General features: G+C 39.2%; 1 protein-coding gene across 3 annotated transcripts; it reads right to left on the minus strand.

The window, feature by feature from the left end:
- Positions 1-1,417: 1,417 nt before the first annotated feature.
- STX2 (syntaxin 2) lies at positions 1,418-20,075 on the minus strand. 3 transcript variants are annotated; one of them, XM_064466427.1, is made up of 11 exons: positions 19,916-20,075; positions 13,386-13,457; positions 12,786-12,885; positions 11,259-11,333; positions 10,259-10,332; positions 9,943-10,051; positions 8,128-8,201; positions 7,878-8,015; positions 6,371-6,481; positions 4,970-5,018; positions 1,418-3,489 (listed from the first exon to the last, which is right to left on the minus strand). In XM_064466427.1, exons 1-11 carry the CDS (start codon positions 19,943-19,945, stop codon positions 3,356-3,358), a joined length of 966 nt encoding a protein of 321 aa, XP_064322497.1. In that variant the 5' UTR covers positions 19,946-20,075; the 3' UTR covers positions 1,418-3,355. The 3 variants fall into 3 exon arrangements, with proteins under 3 accessions (XP_064322497.1, XP_064322496.1, XP_064322495.1); XM_064466425.1 differs by having other exon boundaries at positions 3,349-3,489; positions 4,891-5,018; XM_064466426.1 differs by lacking the exon at positions 4,970-5,018.
- Between the last annotated feature and the right edge of the window lie 2,105 nt (positions 20,076-22,180).

Consider the following 22,180-nt stretch of genomic DNA (forward strand, 5'->3'; position numbering starts at 1 on the left):
AGGGAGCAGCCCGTTACTGTACGTGACGGGAAGGGCTGAGCCGACTCACAGGTGCAAAGGCTGACCCACTGACTGCAGCACGGAGGAGAATGCCGTGGTTATTTTCAGAAGTTGCATACAAGCCACATGAGCACATCAAATCAAATGTCACATTAAGTAACCTCTCTGCCCATTCCTCCCTGTGCCCCCCCCAAAAAAAACCCCAAAAAACACAAACCACATCCAAACTGGAAGAGTGGGGTTTTTAAAATACCATTTTTAGAGAGGAAGCCATCCCTCCTCCTAGGCAGCAGCTCCCTCCATTCCCCTTTGTCTTTTATATTTGATATATCAGGCTTGTATTCATCAAAACTCACGTTGTGCCGTGGCAAACAAATCCTGTGCCTAGAAGCGTCTGTTCTGCGTTTTACACCTCAGAGCAGAGAGCAGCAGAGCAAAGAGCAGCAGAACAAAGACAGATTCATTCCTGAAGCAGCTTTAGTTCATTCTATTGAAGTCCTTCACGTTCAGGCTGGGTGCGTTTTCCACAGGTGGCGTGGCACCGCTGCGAGAAGCGGCGCAGACGCCCGCACTTGGAAATAAGCTGAGTATTTAGGTTGCAGAGTCCTTTGTGAGAAGAGCCATTTAACATTTTCCCTGCGCTAAGATTTTACTTTCTTGGCTTGCCTTTAGGGACAAGTTTGCCTCATTAACCGCCAAGTGCAACATTCCCACTCCTATCCAATTTTCCCAATACCACAAAGAAACACTGAACTGAGCATAACCGCTCAATTATTTTACAGTTAGTCATAAGTTGGCCGATTCCCAACCTCCAAGTGCTTTGGCGTTAGCCCTGCGTGCATATCCTCGCTGGCGTTAGGCCGTTACAGAAGTTATAACGAGTTTGTTTCTGTACGAAGGGAGCACTGACTCAGCTGAGAACACCTGCCTAACGCCACGCGAGCTGTCAGAGCGGCAATCTAAACTAAGTTTAAACATCAGCGCAGGGGGAAGGACTCCGGTTACAGCCCGAACGTCGGTACCCGGAATCTACTCCAGAACGCGCAATTCTGGGAGAGGGAGGCGGGTAAGAGGATGTCATTTTAATGCTGCGCTGTGAAAGATGCACTTTTCTGAGGAATTTTTGAGAACACAAATAATTCCTGCATTTTTCAAGTTTAATATTAAAGCAAAAATCCCACGGGCATAATTTAAATTAACAAATCCCATTAATGTCTTCACAATTATCTCTACACCTACTCTGATCGTCTCTGCACCTTTTTTGGTGAGGAGTTTCAGGAAATACGCCACCTTTAAGACCTAGGTATCGGTTCTCTGACGTACGGTGCTGTAAAAACCTACCAGCCTTATTCAAACACTTACTGCAAATATTCACAAAGGTCACAATAACATCAGGAATATAAAAATAGCCACAAGATACTTGCTTAGATGAATTTATTAGTGCATAGGTTAAGGTATTTACTCCCCTCCAACATTAACAGAACAAGGGGTTCATGTGAAAAACAGGTTTGGTTTTGTTTTAAAACAAACCCACCGAGGCAGCTATAACAAGTAAAAAGTACGGAGTGGCCTATTCAATTTTCTGGTCTTGATGGGCAAATTATTGCATTATAAATAAAAAAATTCGACATGACGGGATTTTGGGGGTCATTTTAGGTAACCAGCTCTGAAACAGCAGAACTGGTTTTCCCCCCAATGTAATTTGTGTATCTGTATAAATAATATTTACTGATAAAAATCTAGAAAACCATAGAATAAAAATCTATTTTACCTAAAACGAGTACTAAGGCAACCAATCTTTCCTTGCTTTGCATGTAAACTTCCTCACAAACATCAGTGAGTGTTCTGGACTTAGAGGTAAAGAAATTTGTTCGTTAATGAAGCCGAAACTTTGAGCGACTTCTTTACGGCTGGCTCGCAAAAGGACCAATAACGTTTTTTTTCTTGTTTAAAAGTGTTTGCCATCTGAATAGCTCCAGCACATTCACAGGACGTTCGGGGAGCAAAGCAGGAATAGTCATACACACAATAAAAATTGTAAACTTTGCTGAATTTCATTAAGTCAGACTGAATTACAGTTTACTGAGCAACTTTGATCTCAGATGCCTTTAACAAAACATAAGTGTAACAATTCCACTGTTTAGGACCGAGTTATTACAGTCACATTACAGTTGAATATCTGGAAACATTGACAAGTGTAGTTTTAGACTGTGTTTAAAAAGGCACACGTTATACTTTCCTCTAACTGTCTTGCATTGTAAATATATCTACATATCTACAAGGATTTCCTTAAACAACGAGAAGTCAAAAATTCAAGTTACATGTATTTTACACACTAAATACAAAAATAACCTGTAACATTAAAAGCAGTTATTTGGTTACATTTGAAGTCTCTCGAGCTTACAAGCCCCACAAGCTAGCAGTACAACAGGTACGCGTATACTAAAACACTTCATATATGTTATATTGCACATACGTCTAACAAATCAGTGTCTTAGTGTGTGTTACGGTTCAGGCTTTTCTGAGGGAGTTTCTCCCCATGTGCTACATTCATACACCAATATTAGCAAGCTTCTGAATAAGAAATCTTGAGAAAAGGTGTGGCTTTCACCACATTCATGTGAACAGTAAGGCTAAACGTGTCCATCGGTCTCCTTTGCACACGGGTTATTTGTAAAATTATCTGCTCAAGTCCATATTCAGTGTACTTCATCACTGCATTCTTTTACCAGAAATGCTGCAACTAACTTTTTATTATAAAGGCAAGGAAATATTTAAAGCATTAACCTTAGTCACATTGAAAAAAAAACAAACCCTAGAAAATATTAAAAAAAAAAAAGCTTTTTTCTTCTTCCTCTCAAGTGTAATGCAATAGGCAGTTAAATAAGTAGTCTTTTCAGGATAAAATATTTTAGCACTTCTTGGGAAAAAAATTTTAAAGTATAAAGCTTAGATAGGTTAAGGTGACATACGCTTAAAGACAAGGCTACATCTCATAAAAATGCGCTAACCAAAGCAGCGCTGGTAGAGTACTACAATTCGTGATTAGCATTATATTAGCAATAGGAAAATAAGCCAAACAGTCAAAACTCAATAGTCTCTCAACTCCGTATTTAACTGTTTGTAACACTGAGATACGAGAAATCCTACATTACTTTAGTTCAAAACAATTAAGAGCAAGTTTCAGTCTTACAAATGTATAGTTTATGATGCAAATCCATACGTATCCTAATACATTCCGATCTTAATTTATGAGTAAACATTAAGAGTGATTTTGTTTTCATTTTTAACCATTAGTGACAGGTCATCATCACGGAACAGTGTAAGGCATCCTTTATTTAAAAAAGGTTTGGTTTTACTGAAGATGTATTTTGGAGTTTCTGAAGGTTTCTAACTCTTGGAATGTGCTTGCTACGATAGTGTTGTTGCTAGGATAATTCCAAGTATCAGAAGCAATACAGTTACACATATAATTATGAACATCAATTTCTGCAAAAAAGAGAGAAAAGATGAGATTGAAATACTTGTCAGATACAGAACTGTTTAAATACATGCACAGCCACAGAAAATGAGTAATACTGATACCTAAGCTGAGTGTTTGGATTTTCTTTCTGAAGATGACTTACTGCTATGATTTCCTATTGTTAGTCTTTCTCTTCTAACATACACGTAACCATAGTTACAAGACAGAGCGATCTGCGTAATGTTTCTGCGTTTTGCTTCACAGATTAATTGTTATTACTCACACCCAACTTCTGTAAATATCATTACCTACAGAAACAGATGCAACAGCAAACGCTTACTTATCAAGGTCAAGTTTAAGTACAGTAACATTGCTTACTGCCACCCTCCTTGGATAAATATTTGTAGCCTGCTCAAACCTTTACAACTGCACAGTTAGTGGAATTCAATATAACATCAGAAAAACATTATGTAAGTAATAGCTCAGAAGAGCTGCAAGTGAAAAAAAAAAAGATGGGTTCTAGGTAAGTGCAAAGTCTGGCGTTAGGTCAGGTATTTCTGAATATAACCAATAATCCAGTAAATCCTGTTCCCTGCCCATAAACCAAAGCTGAGAAGAAACTGTAACATCGAAACAAAAAACTTCAACATTAAAAGACTGTTAGTTCAGAAAAGTGAATTCGTGATTAGCTGTCTGAAGTGACACCCCGCTCATAGCGCTTCATATATAGTTTGAAGATACTACATGTGAAAAGTTGAGTTTCTGTTAGACTCAGAAGAGTTAACTGTTATTTTCTACTTAGCCTGGCTAGGTGTTATCTTGACAAGAAATGGTACATTAGTATAGCAAAAACCCGAAGATTGAAAGAATTCTCAATTTATGTCCTAAAATTCCAGTTGGAATTTTTGCAGACTTCCTTTTACAAATACACTGTCATTTCCCACTTAGTCTAGTATTAAGAAACAGCTTTGAAGTAAGAACTTCAGGATATTTTGCATAATGGCCAACTTCTTGATTGTAGACGTGTACTTTTATGAAAACTCTACTTCGGACCATAAACAACCCCATTAGATAATGTTCCAAGTGTAACTAGCATTCCTTATTTTAGCGTAGCTTGCTTGCTGATGTGAACTTCCAGTATAAAAAAAAAAATTCAAAGGACTGCAAGACAATAATTGGATTTTTGGTCTCATTTCCTTGTGTTTGAGTCTTACGTAGTGATTGCATTCTGTAAATTTAGCAGCTTACCACTAGATGTCAGTTTTCAATATTCACGTGAATAGAACGTCTAAAGGATGCAAAGGTAACGTCCACCAATGCATCCCAAGCCTCCCCCCCAGTACTAACCGTACAGATATTAAGGGTTAGTAGAAGAATATAAGTTACCAGAGCAAAACAAGAGCAAAATTAGTTGATTAGTTACTTACTGCCACACTGGCAGGAAGTCATGCATGCTGAGGTTATCCAAGCATCACCGAATACCAACAGACAAACCAATAATTAGACCAATTATGGCAATCACCACCAATGACACAATGATTATTATCCACATTTTCTGTCAAAAAACAAGGTATTATTATTATTTTAATATTAAGCACATTAAGATTTGCATTTCTTTTTATTTTTTTTAATAGATCCACACTCATTTTTATTAAAGCCTGCAGTATTCTCAAATTGAGATAAATGTATCTGTATATTCTTGCATGAATAAGAACAAACAATTTTAAACAGTGTAACAGGTAAACGAGTGTGTTTAACGCCTATATAATTACCAAACCTGAGAAAAACACCATTTACAAACAGATTAGGTGGGCTCTTTTGACATTTCTTGAAGAATTTTTTTTAATGTAACAGGCATGTTATCTATACATAGATATATGTCTATCTATATGAACACATACTCCCTCAAATTCAACTTGCCATAAAAACCCTCACAAAGTTGCACAGCATCTCAGCAGGGGAAATTATAATGTCAGAGGAACACTTCACTCACTCTGCAGTCATACTGTTACAAAATATAAAAATAAATTCCTTAGTAGTTTAAGAATACAGTATTTGGCTTTCTGATGGGAAGAACGATACTGAAACACAAGGCAAGTTTCCATGCCCATGGAAAATGCCTGAACGTTACTTTGAACTCAATTTGTCCACAAAATTGAGTGTCGTGGTTTAACATCACACCCTTCCCAGAGGGAAGATCCCCCGATCTAGTACTTTTACCAGAGTACAAAAGTAGTTATCTGTGAAAAGAATCGGAGTTCTATAAAAGTAACCCTGCTTCAGCAAGGCCAGTAATTTTATTTTCCCTGCTAACATGATTTTATAGCTATCAATCCAGGTAAGTTTGCCAGTGATAAAGATCCAAACCCCTTTAAGCTTATTTAGAATCTGAATAATTTAAGGTATCGTAGTAGTTGATAAGAACCACCTGTGAATTTACCTACTAGCATAATATATTAATTCTTGTTTTGGGGTTTCTACACTCCGCAATGGCAGCCTTTTATGTGGAAAATTGTGAATGTAGCCTTTGCTGTGCAGAAGCTGCTCATCCGTATTCGTAGTACAAGAAGTTTCTGTCCTCTGCTGGTAATGTCAATGTTTAATAGTAACTTTAACAAATTAATTCACATTGGAAATGTTCTCATTTCTTCTGGATTATGGGAAACAAACAACTTATGACTGTTTGTTTGTAAAATCCTTTGGTAAATCTTCCTCTGTCATGTACTAATTCATAACAATCTTTTCTAATCTAATTTTAAATATCACAACTATAAAAAAAGTAAAACGTGCATATTCATGCTACCTTGAAGGACTGAACACAACAAAAAATTCAGCTAAAACTGGAGGTCACTTCATACCGTGCTAAGATAATATACTGACTAGCATAATTACAGAAAGACAGCATACCCTTCGTGCTTTACTTTGATATTTAACTGCCTTTTTTGTCTCTTCTTTTGCATGTTCCACATAATCTGATGCATTCATCACGTTCTTTTCTATGTTGTTGATCATTTCACCCTTAAAATGAAATTTTGAAGAAAAAATTTTATTATTGGAATCCACAGATCCTTGTTTAATAAGTCTAAGAGAAGAGAGGCTATAGATCATCAATGATTACTTTAAAGAATTGAATTATGTACATATTAGCGGCCGACATTTTTTCTGCTTTGGTGTGTAAAGGAAGAAGGGAATGAGAAGAAAGGGCTCCAAGTTCTAACCAAACAAGGAACATTCATGGGCAGGGCAGGCATATTTCTCCCTTTTGCAGGAACAAATACTGAACACCCAAAAACATACCTTTGACTGTGAGGTATGTTTTAAGAGCTGAAACTAAAACTGACATCCTAAAGAGATCAGGAATCCCTGATGTGAGCGGAAATGGGAAAGGATATTGTCTATTTTGACACAAGGTTCAACAGTTAGCTAAGAAAATACACACAGAGCAGCAACTTCAAAAGTTCCTCAGAACTGAGGATCTAGAATGCCAATACATAACAAATTCAAATGAATTATGATGAATGAAATTTGGTAATGAAATCAAAGATTGGTGAAAAATTACAGTAAGTCTATTACCTGTGTTTCTGTCCATCAGAAGAAATAATCAGCAGCAGTAAACAGCAAAGCATTAAAGAATGATGCACAAGTAACTTTTGTTCATTTCTAATTCAAAAGAAAACTGCTACCAATTTGTCTTGGCTATACAGTTAATATCAAAGCAATGCAGAACTTCTAGAACAAAAGCCAATTCAAAAAACAACTAAAGAAAACACAGTCCTTTTCAGGAAAGTTTCTCTCCTGAACATTATTCTTTTCACTCTCCTGCATAAGTCAAAAAATTTAAGAACAGAAGTTAATATTTTTGTTAGGTAATTGGTACGTAATGATGACAAATCGAATGAATTTACGTACACGTCAAGACAAAGCTTATGGCTGTAAGAGATTACTTGAATGACTCGCAAATCCCTTTACATTCACATTAGTTATAACAGCAATCACACCTTTGCATCACGTGCGAGTTGCATACATCCTTGCTAACGCCCATTTTGTTCTACCACAGTAGTCCCTTTACCATGTCTCTGAGAAATCTAAATTCCCAGGATATTAGCCAACATTCCAGGAGAGAGCTGCTCTTACTTAAACATGCACAAAATGTTCAAGCATATTGCAATATAAGCATGTCGAAGAAAATATTAAGTATGCCCACTGAAAAAGTCTACGCTTGTATATGCTATGCATAACTGACATGTACATCTAGATCGTACATTTAGTGATTAACTTTTATATATTCTAATCACAGTAAATCTGTATTATCTGAATATAAGCAATTGTTTCTGTGTATTTCAAAGACGATGACGGGGGGGTGGGGTGGGGGGGAATCCCACTTATGTAAATGTGTTTGAATTGGTTCATTTACCTGAGTCTCAACAAACATTGCCATGTCCATAAACATTTCATGTAGTTCCCGTATGCTAGATTCCAGCTTCATAATATCCTTGTGACGGGACTCAATTTCATTCAGAGCTTGCCTAGTTATTTGCGAGTCTGATATAATCTTTGGGAGAATGAAAAAAAGATATGGACATAAATAAGCATGTGCCGACACACTCCTAAATAGCAGAAGCAGCAGAATAGGAGAGAGACATAACTGGACCAGAAATACATACATCAGAAGTGAAAATTGAAGGATTACCACTCTCTAACATTTCCTCCAGTTCCTCATCAGTGGTGGTCTTTCCAGCTAGGATAAAAACAACAGTACTTCACATACCATCACCTACTCTTTATTGAACATAAAATTTTACCATACCAGAAGGATGACAGTTCAAAGCAAATTCTTGTATTGAGCATTTTTCAGGATAAAACAATGTAGCATTTATCCATTACCAAGTGCCATTTTGCATATGAAAAACAAAGGAAATATCAAGTAATAGTCAGAAAACAAATGTAGATTCAAAGCTATGATGAATAATTCCTGGTTGGTGGGGGTTTGTGTTTGTTTGTTTTGGTTTGGGTTTTTTTTTGTGTGTGTGTCAAACTGAAGAGTTTGATCACATTTACAAGGTACGTATGAACCTTGTTAAGTGGAGTGCTCTTCAGAAGGAAGAAATCGAGATACAGAGTATTTACATATCACTCAATCACCTATACAACCATGTCACTTGGCACCTAATTTACTCGCTCCCCACCACTGCATGGGCAATAAAATCTTTACATAAGTCTGATTTTACTAACAGAGGATTACAGTCGTGTTCCGCACAGAGGAGATGATCACCCACAGTGTACCTTCACTTCTCCTTTCCATAATACATCTAACAATTGATGTAGTTCATTATCGGACGTTTAAGCGAACTGAATCCTACTGATCACACTGGTATGAGAAACGCAAGCGTTACGAGTTACACAACACATTCAAGAGATTTGTGTTGTGCAGTTTTAAAAATTACATATCAAATCCCTGCCTTTCCCATGTAAAAGAAGTTGAACATCTGTAATAACTTACATAACTCTGTCCTGTCAGATGGAAGTTACAGTTTGAATATTACTTTCTGGTGTTAATACCCAAGAATGCTGCAAAACCTGCTATAAAATTTTTAGTGCTGAGAAAAAGCCGAAGGCTCCAATTGGGTCATAACAACATTAACTTAAAAGAACCATGTCCTGAGGTATTAGGGTCCCTCCCCTCAAACGTATAGGTAAATAAGAATTTAACTTGCCCAATAAACTTTACTGAAATGCTGAATTGAACCATTAGCACGAGAGGCTAATGACAAATTTGAGAAGCACATGAAGTGCAAAGTCTTCTCATAGTTTGCCAACTTTTCTGTTTGCATTTCCTATTGCAGCAATAAATGTATTTGCTTTTACAGGGGATATTCAAAAAGGCTAATTTTAGGTACAAGATGATACGGATTTTTTTAGACACCTTTTTATATGATAGATGCTGTAGTTCAGAATCAGGTACCTTCCCAAATACCCCTTGTAATAAATCAAATAAGTCAAATGCGAGTCAGCCAACAAATGATTGGAGTGCATATAACGGCAGCACTGATTGTATGTCAGCTGAATTTAACAAATATTCTTATTGACAAAAATAGAGCATAAGAAGAGATGCTGTCCTGTTTAGAGTGTTAATTTTGGAATAGCTTTTAATAACACTTGCTATCTTCAGAAGACAGCTTTTCTTAATGTTTCATTTAAAGTTGCAACACTGGAAATAGATGAAGCAAAGGAAAAAGATACTTTGTTTAATAATTTTCAACATAAAAGAAATTTAGTGAGTTTTCTCTGTTTTCTTTGCCACTGTTCTGAGCAGATTCGAAGAGTTTACACCATATGATAAAATTGTTTCTTTTCCCCCACATGCTTCAAGCAGATCTCCAATACATATGATGCTTTGTACCATCTTTAAGTAATAAGAAACAAGGGCGGTACTAATAACACAAGTCACCTTCTTAAAAAAGCGCATTCAGGTCACTTACTTATCTCTAATTGTCTCTGTATCCGACCTTTGCTGCGTTCTCGGAAAAGAGTTTGGGTCTCGTTGTATTCCGTCATGACCTCCACAAACTTGTGAGCTAATACAGAGTGCTGTTTTTTGAGGATTTAAAAATGTGGAACAAAAACATTTATTTTCTTTTGTTGTTACAGCAAATACTACCGCACAACAACTAACAGTGGTATTTACATTCCCACAAAACAGAACATGAAGTTCTGATACTACTTCAGAAAAGTGAAACTTGTTCTCTGATTTACTGGAATTCTTTTATTTTTTTTACACTTATGAAGTGATCGTACCTGTGTTTTTCTTATCCTGAGGTCCACTGATGTCCGATTAGCATTTTCACCCTGATCAAAACTTTGTTCAATAGCTAAGAACAATACAAGAATATTACAAGTCAACTTTCAGTATAATTATTTAATAGCGTAACTCAGTTACTTTGTAAATACTATTAATTATTGCTTTTTCCTTGTACAAGCTCCCCACAGGCATGTTTAAAACTTCATGGGGAGGAGAGGGGTGGCAGTGATCTCTCTCTCTAATAATTTCGATAATTGTTACTGATCTTAAAACACAATAACTACTTCAGTATTCTTAACAGAGCCACAGTACTGTCTATTAATCTGGAAGAAAAGGCATAACAGAAGCTCTTACAGTTTAAACAATAAACACCATACCCTGGTGTTTATGGAAGGACAAAAGCATATAGTAATTGTAACTATTAACATTAAAACACTCAATGTATTTCAAAATCTAAGCAAAACAATTAAGAGATACTCATAGGGGAAAGCCACATCAAAATTAGCTAGTCTGAATTTAAAATACAGTAGGTGCTCTAGGGCAATTCCCTACGTAGACATTTATGCCATGGAGACCCTTTTTTTGCAGTTAATCTTCATCCACAACATCATGACCAAAAACCAGCATTTCAGGTGCAGAATACATTTCTACACAGAGGAATTACTTTGCATTGTAATTTTCTAGGTTATTTCTGAAAGCAAGCAAGCTCTATCCTGTTCCACAAACTAGGCTGTGCTGAGACCTGGTATCAGTCAGCGGTGAAGCTTGCCAAGGAGGAGTAGAGCAGGGGACAATACTGTTACTGACATGGGCTGTACGTTAGTTCGCAGGGAGGGGCTGTTCCCTGTTTTAAAAAGAGCTGTACAATACAATTAACGCATACATAATGTAGCATTTAAAGTTTAGAAGTTCAGCTGCAATGAATTAAGTTTCTCACGCTGTTACTACCCTAAGTCATTACAAGGGACAGTAGTTTTATTTCTCCTAACAACTTACCCTTTAATCTGGCTCGGATTTTATTAGCAATCTTCTTTATTTCCTCATTTAATTCTTCAAGTTCTTCCTTTGTTCCTTTGAAAAAATATATATTTTTAGAACTGTTAATGACTAACAGTAAGCCAGCAACCATCTACACCTCTACCTTACAATCTCAAATTGTATACAGTACAACCATGCAGAGAAGTTTATTATACTCCTAAGTAATCTAAATATGATTTTTATAACAGCATACTATCAGATTCCTGCTTCTTATGACAGGCCCTTACCCTTGGGAATTGTTATTACCAAATCACCAACTAAACCTAGTGATAAAATATTCCACGTTTTTTCTTAATGTAACCCTTTCAGGGCAATAGTCATTTGCTGGTCAAAATGAAAGCTCGCTGAAGTCTATCAAGTGAAAATACAGATTTATCTACCATTTTTTAGTTCTATTTATCACAGACTCACTGCTTTTGCCCTTATTAACATAACTGTACCATGCACTACCTGTATTTTTTGAAGAATACTATACAGAGTATTCATGAAGAACATAACTAGATCTCTGTTAGTGGGTCTGCTGAAGAAACTAGATTCACAAGAGCATGTGTTATTTACAAGCAATGTCATGTTCCTACACGGTTCAGATGCATTAATGAGCACAATTTTTAGCACAAACGCAAGCTGATAAATGAGCTTAGACCACAGACTTTAAATATTCAGATGAACCCTTATTAATCCTGAGATTCCTTGACTGCATGCAGTCATGAAGACAAAACACGTACGCCCATCCATAAACAAAGAAGATGGGGGAAAGGAAAAACTAACAGCCAAAGCTGAGTTTTCCTCAGCAAGATAAATGTTAAGCTGGCATTGCAACCGTCCTCAAAAATATCTCAGCACCTTTTCTTCCCCTTTCTTCAAACACTTCCCAAAAACCCAGGCATGCCTTGAATTAACAAGTGCTGAGACAGAGAAGGTTCCATGTTTCTGGGTAAGTTCCCTAAACTTCTGAGCTCTCTGTTCGGAAAGCACATGTTCACTTTGAGCTTTGGGGTTACAGCTTCTAAAAATAGGGCTCCAGCGTGGAAGTCTTACTACCACTAAAGCAGCTGGCTGTACTGTCAGCATTAGACAGGGTTCTGCCCCAGCTGAAGAATAAAAGAGAAGATGATGGCTCTGCCATGTGAGCTTCGGTTGGTAACTTCAATATTTTACCAGACTAAGAGAAATGCAAGTAGCCTCTAAGTTTCTGAAGACACAATCAATTTCAAGATGCTGTTTTAAGCTGAGCTTTGGTCTAGCAAAGGTTTGGATGATGCAACAAATATTCTGAAAATGTATTTATTCAAATGAGACTTTTAAAATGTAAAAATAAGCAAATTAAAATATTAATTGAATATTAAATGTAAAAATATTTAAATAAATAGTGTACATTTTGCATTCTGAACACCTGAAGGTCTATTCCTATAGGTAGCTAGAACAAACAAAAATTTCATAACATCTACCCACATATATCTGAAATCTAAGAAAAGTGATACTCACTTCCTTCAGGATTTGGTGCTGACAGGATAATGCTATGCTGCTTCTTCACTTCTTCCACATTTTGTGCTATTTTTGCTATATTATTTCTAAGTTCCTCAACCTAGAGGAAGAGAAATGTCAATGAAACCACTAGAATAATTCAGGGCAAAGATTTAAGAAAAAAACCACAACTTCGGTAATAAAAACCATAAAGTATCTCACTGCAACTTTTTAAAATATCCGACAGAAAGCCCAGCAGAAATGTTGACATTTAAACAGCTTGCACTTTTTTTAATTCTTTATATCAAACAGGTAGTCTTAATAGCAAATATATTCTGTATGGCCAAAAACTTAAGTGCTACTATTCTTAATAAAAAAGATTTTGAAATTCTATTAGCAAATTCCTTGTCGACACGGAGTTAAGAACACTTCTAGGCAGTACCGACACAAAATACCCTGAAATAAACAAGCAGAAGTGTTACCAGCATTTGATTTGGCATACCATCACAAAGCATGTTGGGGGTGTGTGTGTAAATGAATTGTTACTCCTGATTATAGAAATTAAAAGGCATGGAAAGAAAACTGTAAGTCTCTAATGCATGGTGAAAACTACAACTTTACCTGTTGGAAAAAGTCATCCATAAAATGGTCTTTTTCAACAATAACTGTCTCCCCATCTTCATTTCCTTTACACTGTAAAAGACAACAGAACAAATCTATGAAATAAAACTCAGCATACTGCTCTGAAACTACTACTACTTCTTCCACATTGCTACTGGATAGACATTTTTGTCAATAGTCTGCAAAGTAAAAAAAGTAAGTTTTCCTCTTCTGAGGACTGCAATCTAAAAACAAATAAGCAAAGAGGTCAGAGAAAGTCACCTGACTACCACGAAGGTGCGAATGCTGAGGCATGTACTTCTCCAAACAAAATTTCAGGACAGAAGCAGTCTGTAAGCAATGCCACAGTTTTAATTACCTGTCATAAAAATTATTAAAATACGATTTGGCATTCAAATGCTCTCTCACGGCATAAAGATACTTCCACTGCAAGTCCCACATGAACTGAAAACAATATTATGTGTCTTTCATTTCACAAATAATAAAATAATAATAAATACTGAGACAGTAGATCAAACCCTCTCAAAGAAATACTAGGAGGGGTGCTGATCACTGACTTGCGATGTAATAAGCTAAACATCTAATGGAAGCTAGAACAGAAAGCCATCAACATCTGCTTAATAGTTTTGCCCCTGGGTATTTTCAAGGCTGCCACTCCACACCAATTTAGACATAATATGCCACACTGAAGTATACATGCACTGCATAATTGATAAGCCCTTAGGCAGAGGCTCAAGCTGCCAGGCTCTCACAGATCTCCAGGACACACAGCCCAACACAGTCATTCCCTGAGTCACACTTCCCTAACCCTTGAGCCAGCCCAGCAGAATATACGGATCCTGACAGTAACTGAGACTCAAGTTTGTTCAGAGAAGGAATTAACATGCATCATATAAAGGCAAAGACTTCCAGCTTCCATGTTCTCTAGTTCCCTCTGTAGAGCACACTGTTTGAACTGCATCGAATCAAAATTAGAAGAAAATATTATTCTACCATAAAGTCAATGGTTTATCTGTTAGAAAAAAAAAACCTACAAGATGGGTAACATTAAGGAATTTTCATGTTCAGAACTCCTTTTTTCTTATAAGCCCCTCTGCCTTTGACCACCTAACACCCACTTCTTCCTCCTAAACCCTGATCCTCTTACCCAGTATGACTTTTGTTGCCAGTTTTATTAAATCAGGTGAGATGTGTATTATTTGCATGACAATTCTGCAGTTTAATTCAATGCCAAACACTGCTATGATCTAATAAAGAAGGTTATACTCAGCGATGATCTACACATCAAATTCTACTAGGACTGCCCCAAATCTTCAAAAAGTTATTACTTAGACTTTGTGAGAGTTCTGTTCCTGCCAATTCAAGGAGTGCAAAAAGCCCTATGGCAATATGTTTCTCAGAAATCATCTGGTTTTTATGCTATGAGGAACCATCGTGCCCCAACTGAAATAACAGAATTGAGGTGTTATGGCTTTCCTGGACCACCCTCCAATCACTCCTAACGCTCTGTGCCATTACAGACTTTTTGTAGTTACTCCTTTTGGGAAGATGATTGCTAGAATTCAGTATTAAAGAATCTGCCCTTAGGGACTGTAATCAATTAACAGTCTTGCTTAATACAAATAAGCAAGGAAGCCTGTGCCCAAAGTTACCCAACTTTCACGCATACCAGAGACTGCAGTGCTACAAAGCTACCAGCTTTAAGTTAATATTTGAGAACGAGCTACACTTTCTAGACATTTAATTTCATTATCCCTGCAAAAGAACACCTTCTGCTTACATTTACTGAGTAAAGAATAATCGTTCTAATTTTTTATAACCACATCCTCTATTTAGTTAATTGAACTAAAACCAATGAAAATAATATCAGCTAAGATATTCAGCATGTCAGCTTTTAGTTTGGTCAGAAGATCTTAGTAAAATATTAAACCCTGAGAGAACCTTAAACAAACGAAAGATACAAAAATCTGACATAGAAGTCCCGTTTGTGGATGCTAGGCTGGAAGGAAGGAACCATGACTACCCACCCCGCAGCCAGTTCCACATTCATTTCACTTTCACATTTGGGTGCAACGACACCAGTGACAGATCCATCTGCTGTCTACAAGTTATTGAAGGATTTACGGACACCCTACCCTGAACATCAGCACTTGAAAGACACCTGGTGACTTGTCAACCTCTAGTCGCTACGATCTTAAATCACCACTTACATAAAATACACCTTATCTGCTAACTCTCTCCAACTTAAGTGATGTGCCTTCTTTTGACAAGCACACAATTCAAAGAGCTTGCTTTTGTCATCAAGTTTAGCAGAAATATGTTCCTTCTCCTAGACGTTACCTCCTCGGTATAAGCCGTATCACAAAAACTGATAAAAAGTTTCACGTCAATGCCAAGCACAATCTAGTGAAGTTTGTTTGCAGCTCATACTCTGACCTTGGGACTGAAAGTCTGGGTCATGCAACTCCATAAACATTCATAGACTTATAAAATATATAAAGTTCCCTCAAAAGCTGGTTTATATGACAGAATCCAGATATTCAGACAACAGAATTTCTCAGCTCCAAACAGGACGTACCTTGATGCCTTACAAAACTTCTGACATTTCCCACGCCTTACAGAATTGGAGAAATAAGGCTAGCTTGAGATTTCTTACCAAATTAACTGCTGAACTTTGAAACTGAAAACAGCTTTCGACCTAAACCCATGACCATCACTTGCCCCTGAAATTCCAATCGAGCCAAGTTTTTTCTCAGTGCACATCACCTGCATTCGCAGGCTGCAGGATAACAACTGGCCACCATCACCCCAACACACCAGATCCCAAGAGGGGGTTGTTGAGTGTTAGAGTTTCTCCTTACAGCATCAGTGTTTCAGGAAATTCTTTCATATCTGAGTAGCCAAGGAGGGCTTGCAGAGGGCCAAGGAGATTTGTTGGACAGCTTTGGCTTTGGCAGGTCAATCATTAACATGCATTTAGTAGTATTATTGTACAACCAGAAAAACATCATCTGGTAACTGTCTGCAAGAAATTACCCTGCTATGACACAGAAAATATACAGCTCATCTTCAGAAAATTCCATGTTTGAACAAAGACTAATGTAAGGAGTTAACTTGGGAGAAAAAAACCAAGAACTTAGCAATGTTTTCCTCCTCCTGAAAAGGAGCCTTTTGCATTTTTTCCATACCACCCAATTCTACCGATTTTAACTTTTGTGACTTTGTGGTTCTTTACTCATTCCTAAAGAGTTTTGGGGGCATTAAGTGAATGCCCAAGGAATTGTTTCCAAAAAAAATCACTGCAGTTCTGTTCAAGTTACAGGTCCTTGTTTAGAAAAAAAGCTACATTCAAAGATAAATGTATTTTTGAAAGGATATGTCTAAGATATCCTCAGTAACATCCAAGCATAAGAAATATAAAAAGCATATATTTAAAATGATTCACTGATCAAGCAAGAAAAATAGATGTCAACAGATAGTTCTGCATCCCTTTCAGCATAACAAGTGGTAATTTTTGAGCCATATGAACAACACACCCCAAACTTCAGATCCAAAACATCACCCTTAAGCAGAGACGGTTTACATCCTACTGCTGAAATGATTTAACAATAACAAAAAAAATTTGAATTAGTTTTATTAAGAGACCTTTAAAAGGACATTAGAGTCTGACACCGGTTGAATGTGCTGAACTGAGTGTCTGAACGCAGATCCTCCGGCTCTAAGTCATCTTAAGATGGGCAAGCATCTGTGAACAGCCCACCACTGAAGGCTGGGAGAATATTTTACACAATCATGGCTATGTACTTGCCCTGGGTTTTTTTTCTTCCCTAGATATCTACTGTCAACCACTGCTCAAAAACAGCTTGCTTGATCAGAGAGAACCTCTTATTCTTCCTTTAATCTTGCACTCATTTAAACTCACAATAAATAAAACCAGTCTGCGATTTGATCAATTGTCCAATTAATTGTATTAAAGGACAACTCAAACAGCTGAAAAGTTCATTTTGGCTTGTTTGAAATAATTTAGAAACTTCAGTAAAATAACCCCCTGGATGTGGACAAATACAATTAACGGTTGCTATCTCCTGCAAATGCATGTACTTTACAAGCCTTTTCTAGCTAGAAAATAAGAGGAAGCAACATTATCTGATGGCTGAATAATCTGCATGTCTTCAACAATTTCTCCAGCAACTATTTCAGCACTGCTTAACTGCCTTAATACAGTGTATTAACAAAAGGATCAAAAGTGGACCACGAACACTGGTAACATTTGTCCCCTCTTCTTTATGAAGATAAAGGGAAATCCAGGAAAACGTTACAACTTCTAATGAGAAAAGAGTTTGCTTGCTGTCAAATAAAATCCAGGAACACACAAATGAGGACACAAACTTAAAATTACATTTCTCCTAAAGGGAATACCGTGTGTAGTTAGAAGGGGCCAGGGTAGGCTGGCTAAAGTTCTAGGACCTCTTAATCTACTTGTGTGTCACATCAGGTCTTTGCAGGAAACAGGGTGGATGGAACCTACACGAAGGTACAACTGAGGTAACACACAATGACATTCTTATATTGAGGGAAAGAGCCAAGGCGTAGTTATTCCTGAAGATTCTGCAGGCCCAGGCCTGTTAAAAACCACAAAGTATATGTTCTACCCTTTACTTAGTGATTTAGCCAAATAGAATACAATGGAACTACACTAATCAAACTGAAACAGTTCGGAAAATAGGCAAATTAATGTTAATACATTATTTCTTCAGATTATTCCTTCCTTTTCAAAGCAATCTTATCTGTGTGTGATCAAGGATGACTGTTCAAAGCATCTATACTAGTAAGGGAAAAATCACTTCACAAAAACATAATCTTTTTTGATATTTCAGATAAAGATGCAAAATGGAGGTTGCTACTTCCACAAGTTCCCTGGGGAAGTCAAGTTTTACAAAAGCCATCTCCCTCGGATATACAACTTTTAAAAGCTTCATGTCAGCTACACACTTTTAAGTAATAAAATGTAGGCTGGACCTTCAGTTACTTCTACCTTCACTTGATGTTTAAATATTTTCTTCTAAGTTAGAAGAAACCTTCAATTCCAAGTCTCTAAGCTATTTGTTAATTCCACAGGCACTGAAAATTATGTTGATGAACATACAAAGCACGTCAGCAATATTGACCATTCTGTTTAAAGTAATGTTTCAGTTCAAGCAGTAGCTTGTTGCAGCACGGTAACATCTTCAGATGTCAAATACTAAAGGTGGCTTAAAAGCCCCTATGCAAAATTGCTTTAAAAACGTTTAACAATATCTAAGGGGGTGGGGAGGGGGGGGTGGGTAAGGTAGGGCTTGGGGTTTTTTTTGTTTTGTTTTTTAAATACCCATGCAAGAGACTACCGGTGCTTCCCCTCAGTCAGAATGAAGTCTCCGTGTTTAAGAATATAAATTAAAAAGCAAGTTCAGATCACTGCTGCTTCCTCTTTCTGGAAAGCGTGCACCATCCCTGAAATTTGGCACATATTCCTATAACCTGGACATGTTTAGAAACAGGAAAAGGGAAGAAGTACACCTGAAAGAAGTTACACATTTCTTTGTTAAGACTCCAAAACATCTTTCCTGGTAAAGCCACTGTTTAATAATGCAAAAGCTTTTTAGATGCTGATTCATCCTTTAGGAGAAGATGACTCTGAAGAGACTGGTATTCCCATCCCTTAGAGATGGACCTTCCAAAATGCATTTTGTAACCCAGAAATACAAACTTAATTTTAAGATGAACAAGCCCCAGACCTGCATGCAGCTCAACGCAGGCCAGCTTCTACGTATATGTGGAGTCCTAGAACTATCACAGGAACTCCTGTTCTCCATTTCCATTTCTTTTCAGGACAAAAAAAAAAAAAAAGAGCAAATATCCTCTTATTTTAAGCAAGCCATATCCTGTCGAAGACAGACGCGACGGTACCTCCCTCCAAATACCCTTTCTTTTTTAGGATACTGTTTTCAAAGCAAAAATCAGGGAAAGGAAAAAAAGCCTATAAACATAACCAGCTACCATTTTGTAAACACACGGCAAATAAACTCTGCAGATAGCTTTATTGACGCACTACTGGTTAAACTGTTCCCAAGCAGATAAATCTAGCCCACTACACCACGAAAACAAAAGTATTAAGCAGTTTATCTGTCATTCAAACCGCGAACGCTTAAAACGCGCAGAGGTCAGCGGGAAGCGGGGGAAGGTGAGCTGTGGAAACCGGAGAAGCGCGACCTCGGCCGGCAGATCCCCGGGCTCCCGCCGCCCCCCTGCCCGGGACGGGAGCCGGGAAACGGCGTGCGGCCTCCCTGCCCCGGGAGGCGGCCCGGGCGCCGGCCCCGCCGCTGACCATCGACCTTCCCGCCGCTGACCGTTACCTCAGCCGGCCTCCGGCCCCCGCGCCCCGCCGCCTTTGTCCCCTCCCGCCCCGCTCCTCGTCTCAGCCCGCCGCCCCCCGGCCCCGGGAGCCTCCCAGCTCTCCGCCGCGCCGCTCCCGACCTGCCCCTCACCCTCACCTCTGCCAGGTCGGCCAGCCGGTCCTTCATCCCCGCAGCGGCTCAGCGCCTCTCCGAGGCTGCTCCGCGCTCGCTGGCTGAGGGGAGCTCGCTGCTGAGGGCCGCCCGCGCCCGGCCCGCGGTCCCCGGGCCGCCTCCCCGCCCAGCCTTCCCTTCCCTTCCCTTCCCCTCCCCTCCCCGCTCGTCCGGGCGCTGCGGACGGGCCGGGCTGGGCCGGCCCTCGCCACCTCCCGCTCTCCTTCCGCGGTGCGAGCGGCCGCAGCCACGCCCCTCCCGCGCAGTGCCAGGGTAACGGCGGGCCGCGCCGCGCATGCGGGGAGAGCGCGGGGGACGGCGCGGGCGGGCGCGGCAACCATCCCCTCGGGGAGCCCGCCTGGCGCCGCGGTCCTGAGGGCAGCGCTCAGCCGCGCCTCAGCCGCTCCGCTGCCCGGCGGGGGAGGCGCCGCGGAAGGGCGGGCAGCCGCGCTGGCGTGTGCGGAGCGGCGTGCGGGAGCGGTCGGGGTGGTGCGGCTGAGCAGAGTGTCGCCACGTAAGTGCTCGAGAGGGGCGCTGCAAGAGAGAGAAGCACTTCGTGCTGGAGAGCTGAGGTGTCCGAGCCGCCCCAGGAACCCACCAGGGAATTCCCACCCCGAGGAAGCAGTGCTGCCAGACGTAGCCCAGCCAAGATACTACAATGCACGCAATTTTGGGGGACTATCATGAGAGAAAGAGTTGTAAAAAGTTAGTTGAATTTTATTTAATGCTTTTCTGGTACGCGATGTGGGTAGGCTGCAATCGGACTTCGTGGAATTCATGTTTAGTCCCCGCAGCGTGCAGGCTGCGTCCTCTCTTTGCTGACGCTTCTGCTTATCGCAGGCCGCAGGCACATCCCTTTGCCGTCTCGTAACATTAAGCCGTGGCTTGCAGCCTGCTCTTCGCCCACAGAACAGCTAAGAGTGATCCAGTCACAACTGGAAGTTAGAAGGAAGTTGCACACTCCCATTCCGTGGAGCAGATGACCCGCAGGCTTATTTTAACTCTTCAGCGAAGACGTGTCGACGCGCGTTGCCCGTTAGTGATGTGTAGGGCACTAGGAAGACACCAAAACTCTGCCAAAGCCCTAAATCTGTACAATAACAGACATGTCTTTAAGTTTCTATGAAATAGAGCGTGCACATACTACGGAAGGCAGAAAATCCTCGGTGGCGTTGTGTTCTTAGGTGCTTGCTGAAAAGTACTACCTCAGACTAGAGTCAGTTACCTGGAATTACTGGTATCTCAGGCCTATCATATATAGGCTTTGTCTTCTAGACCTCATGGTCTGCAACTGTAAATTCTCAAAATGTTACTTTTGGATACTGAACATAATAACCCAATGCATAATTTTCCTCAAGTTTTTAAAGAATTTCATTCCAGTGCTGGATCAAGAATTTAAAGATCCTGAAGTAGCAATGTAAGCTGCATTAATAACAGTAAATTGCTGAACTTCTGTTTTCTGAAAAAAATTAGAGCTATATCTGCCCTTCATCACTGACCTAGTAAATGCTTATCTTCCAAGAGTGTGGTCTCTTAACGAAGCCTAGAGTCAGACTTGTTTTACTCAGTGAAAAAATAAAGTTTGTCTTTGGAATACATATTTTGACTGAATTTTGCTACTGGATGGTCCATTTTACTTACCCGTGCTGAAGGTGCCTAATTTCCTCTTCAGACCTTTCAGTGTGATTTCCTGTGTTGCCTTGAACACCAGTGAGCGCAGACCTCCACTCCTGCCCGAGCTCGTGTTCCAGAGGCATTTCCGCAATCGCCGCTTTAACTGGGAAGTACAATTATGTTCCTTTTCATTGCTTGCCTGCATATATTGTTGCCTTCTTTTACAGTTCACAAAATGATTTTGCTTCCTACTAATATAGCAGTTATATTCAAATATGCTGTTTAGCTCCGTGACCGTGTTTATGTCCAGTTTTTGTACCATTCCTCATTTGCATCTTCGCTTACTTACTGAGAGCTGCCTTTTACCTTGTGCATTTATCTGTGTCAGCGAGTTGCTAAGTTTGTTCACAGTTGACCTGAGTCAAGACATAGGATGTAAAGATCTTTTAAAAGTAAATATTCTGCTGATTACCTACTGCTACATAATGGACCCTAATCTTTTAGTGATCCAACACTGCTGGTGAGTGCTTGGAAGTGTTTTGTTGCCTTTGCTGAACGGGGTTGCGTGGAGCAGACGTTTTGTGGATCCTCTGAACTGAACACTTACTTATACGTGATGATAAAGCAGATGATAAA

The sequence above is a fragment of the Phalacrocorax carbo genome, chromosome 15, assembly GCF_963921805.1.
Source record: "Phalacrocorax carbo chromosome 15, bPhaCar2.1, whole genome shotgun sequence".
NCBI classification, from domain to species: Eukaryota; Metazoa; Chordata; class Aves; order Suliformes; family Phalacrocoracidae; genus Phalacrocorax; species Phalacrocorax carbo.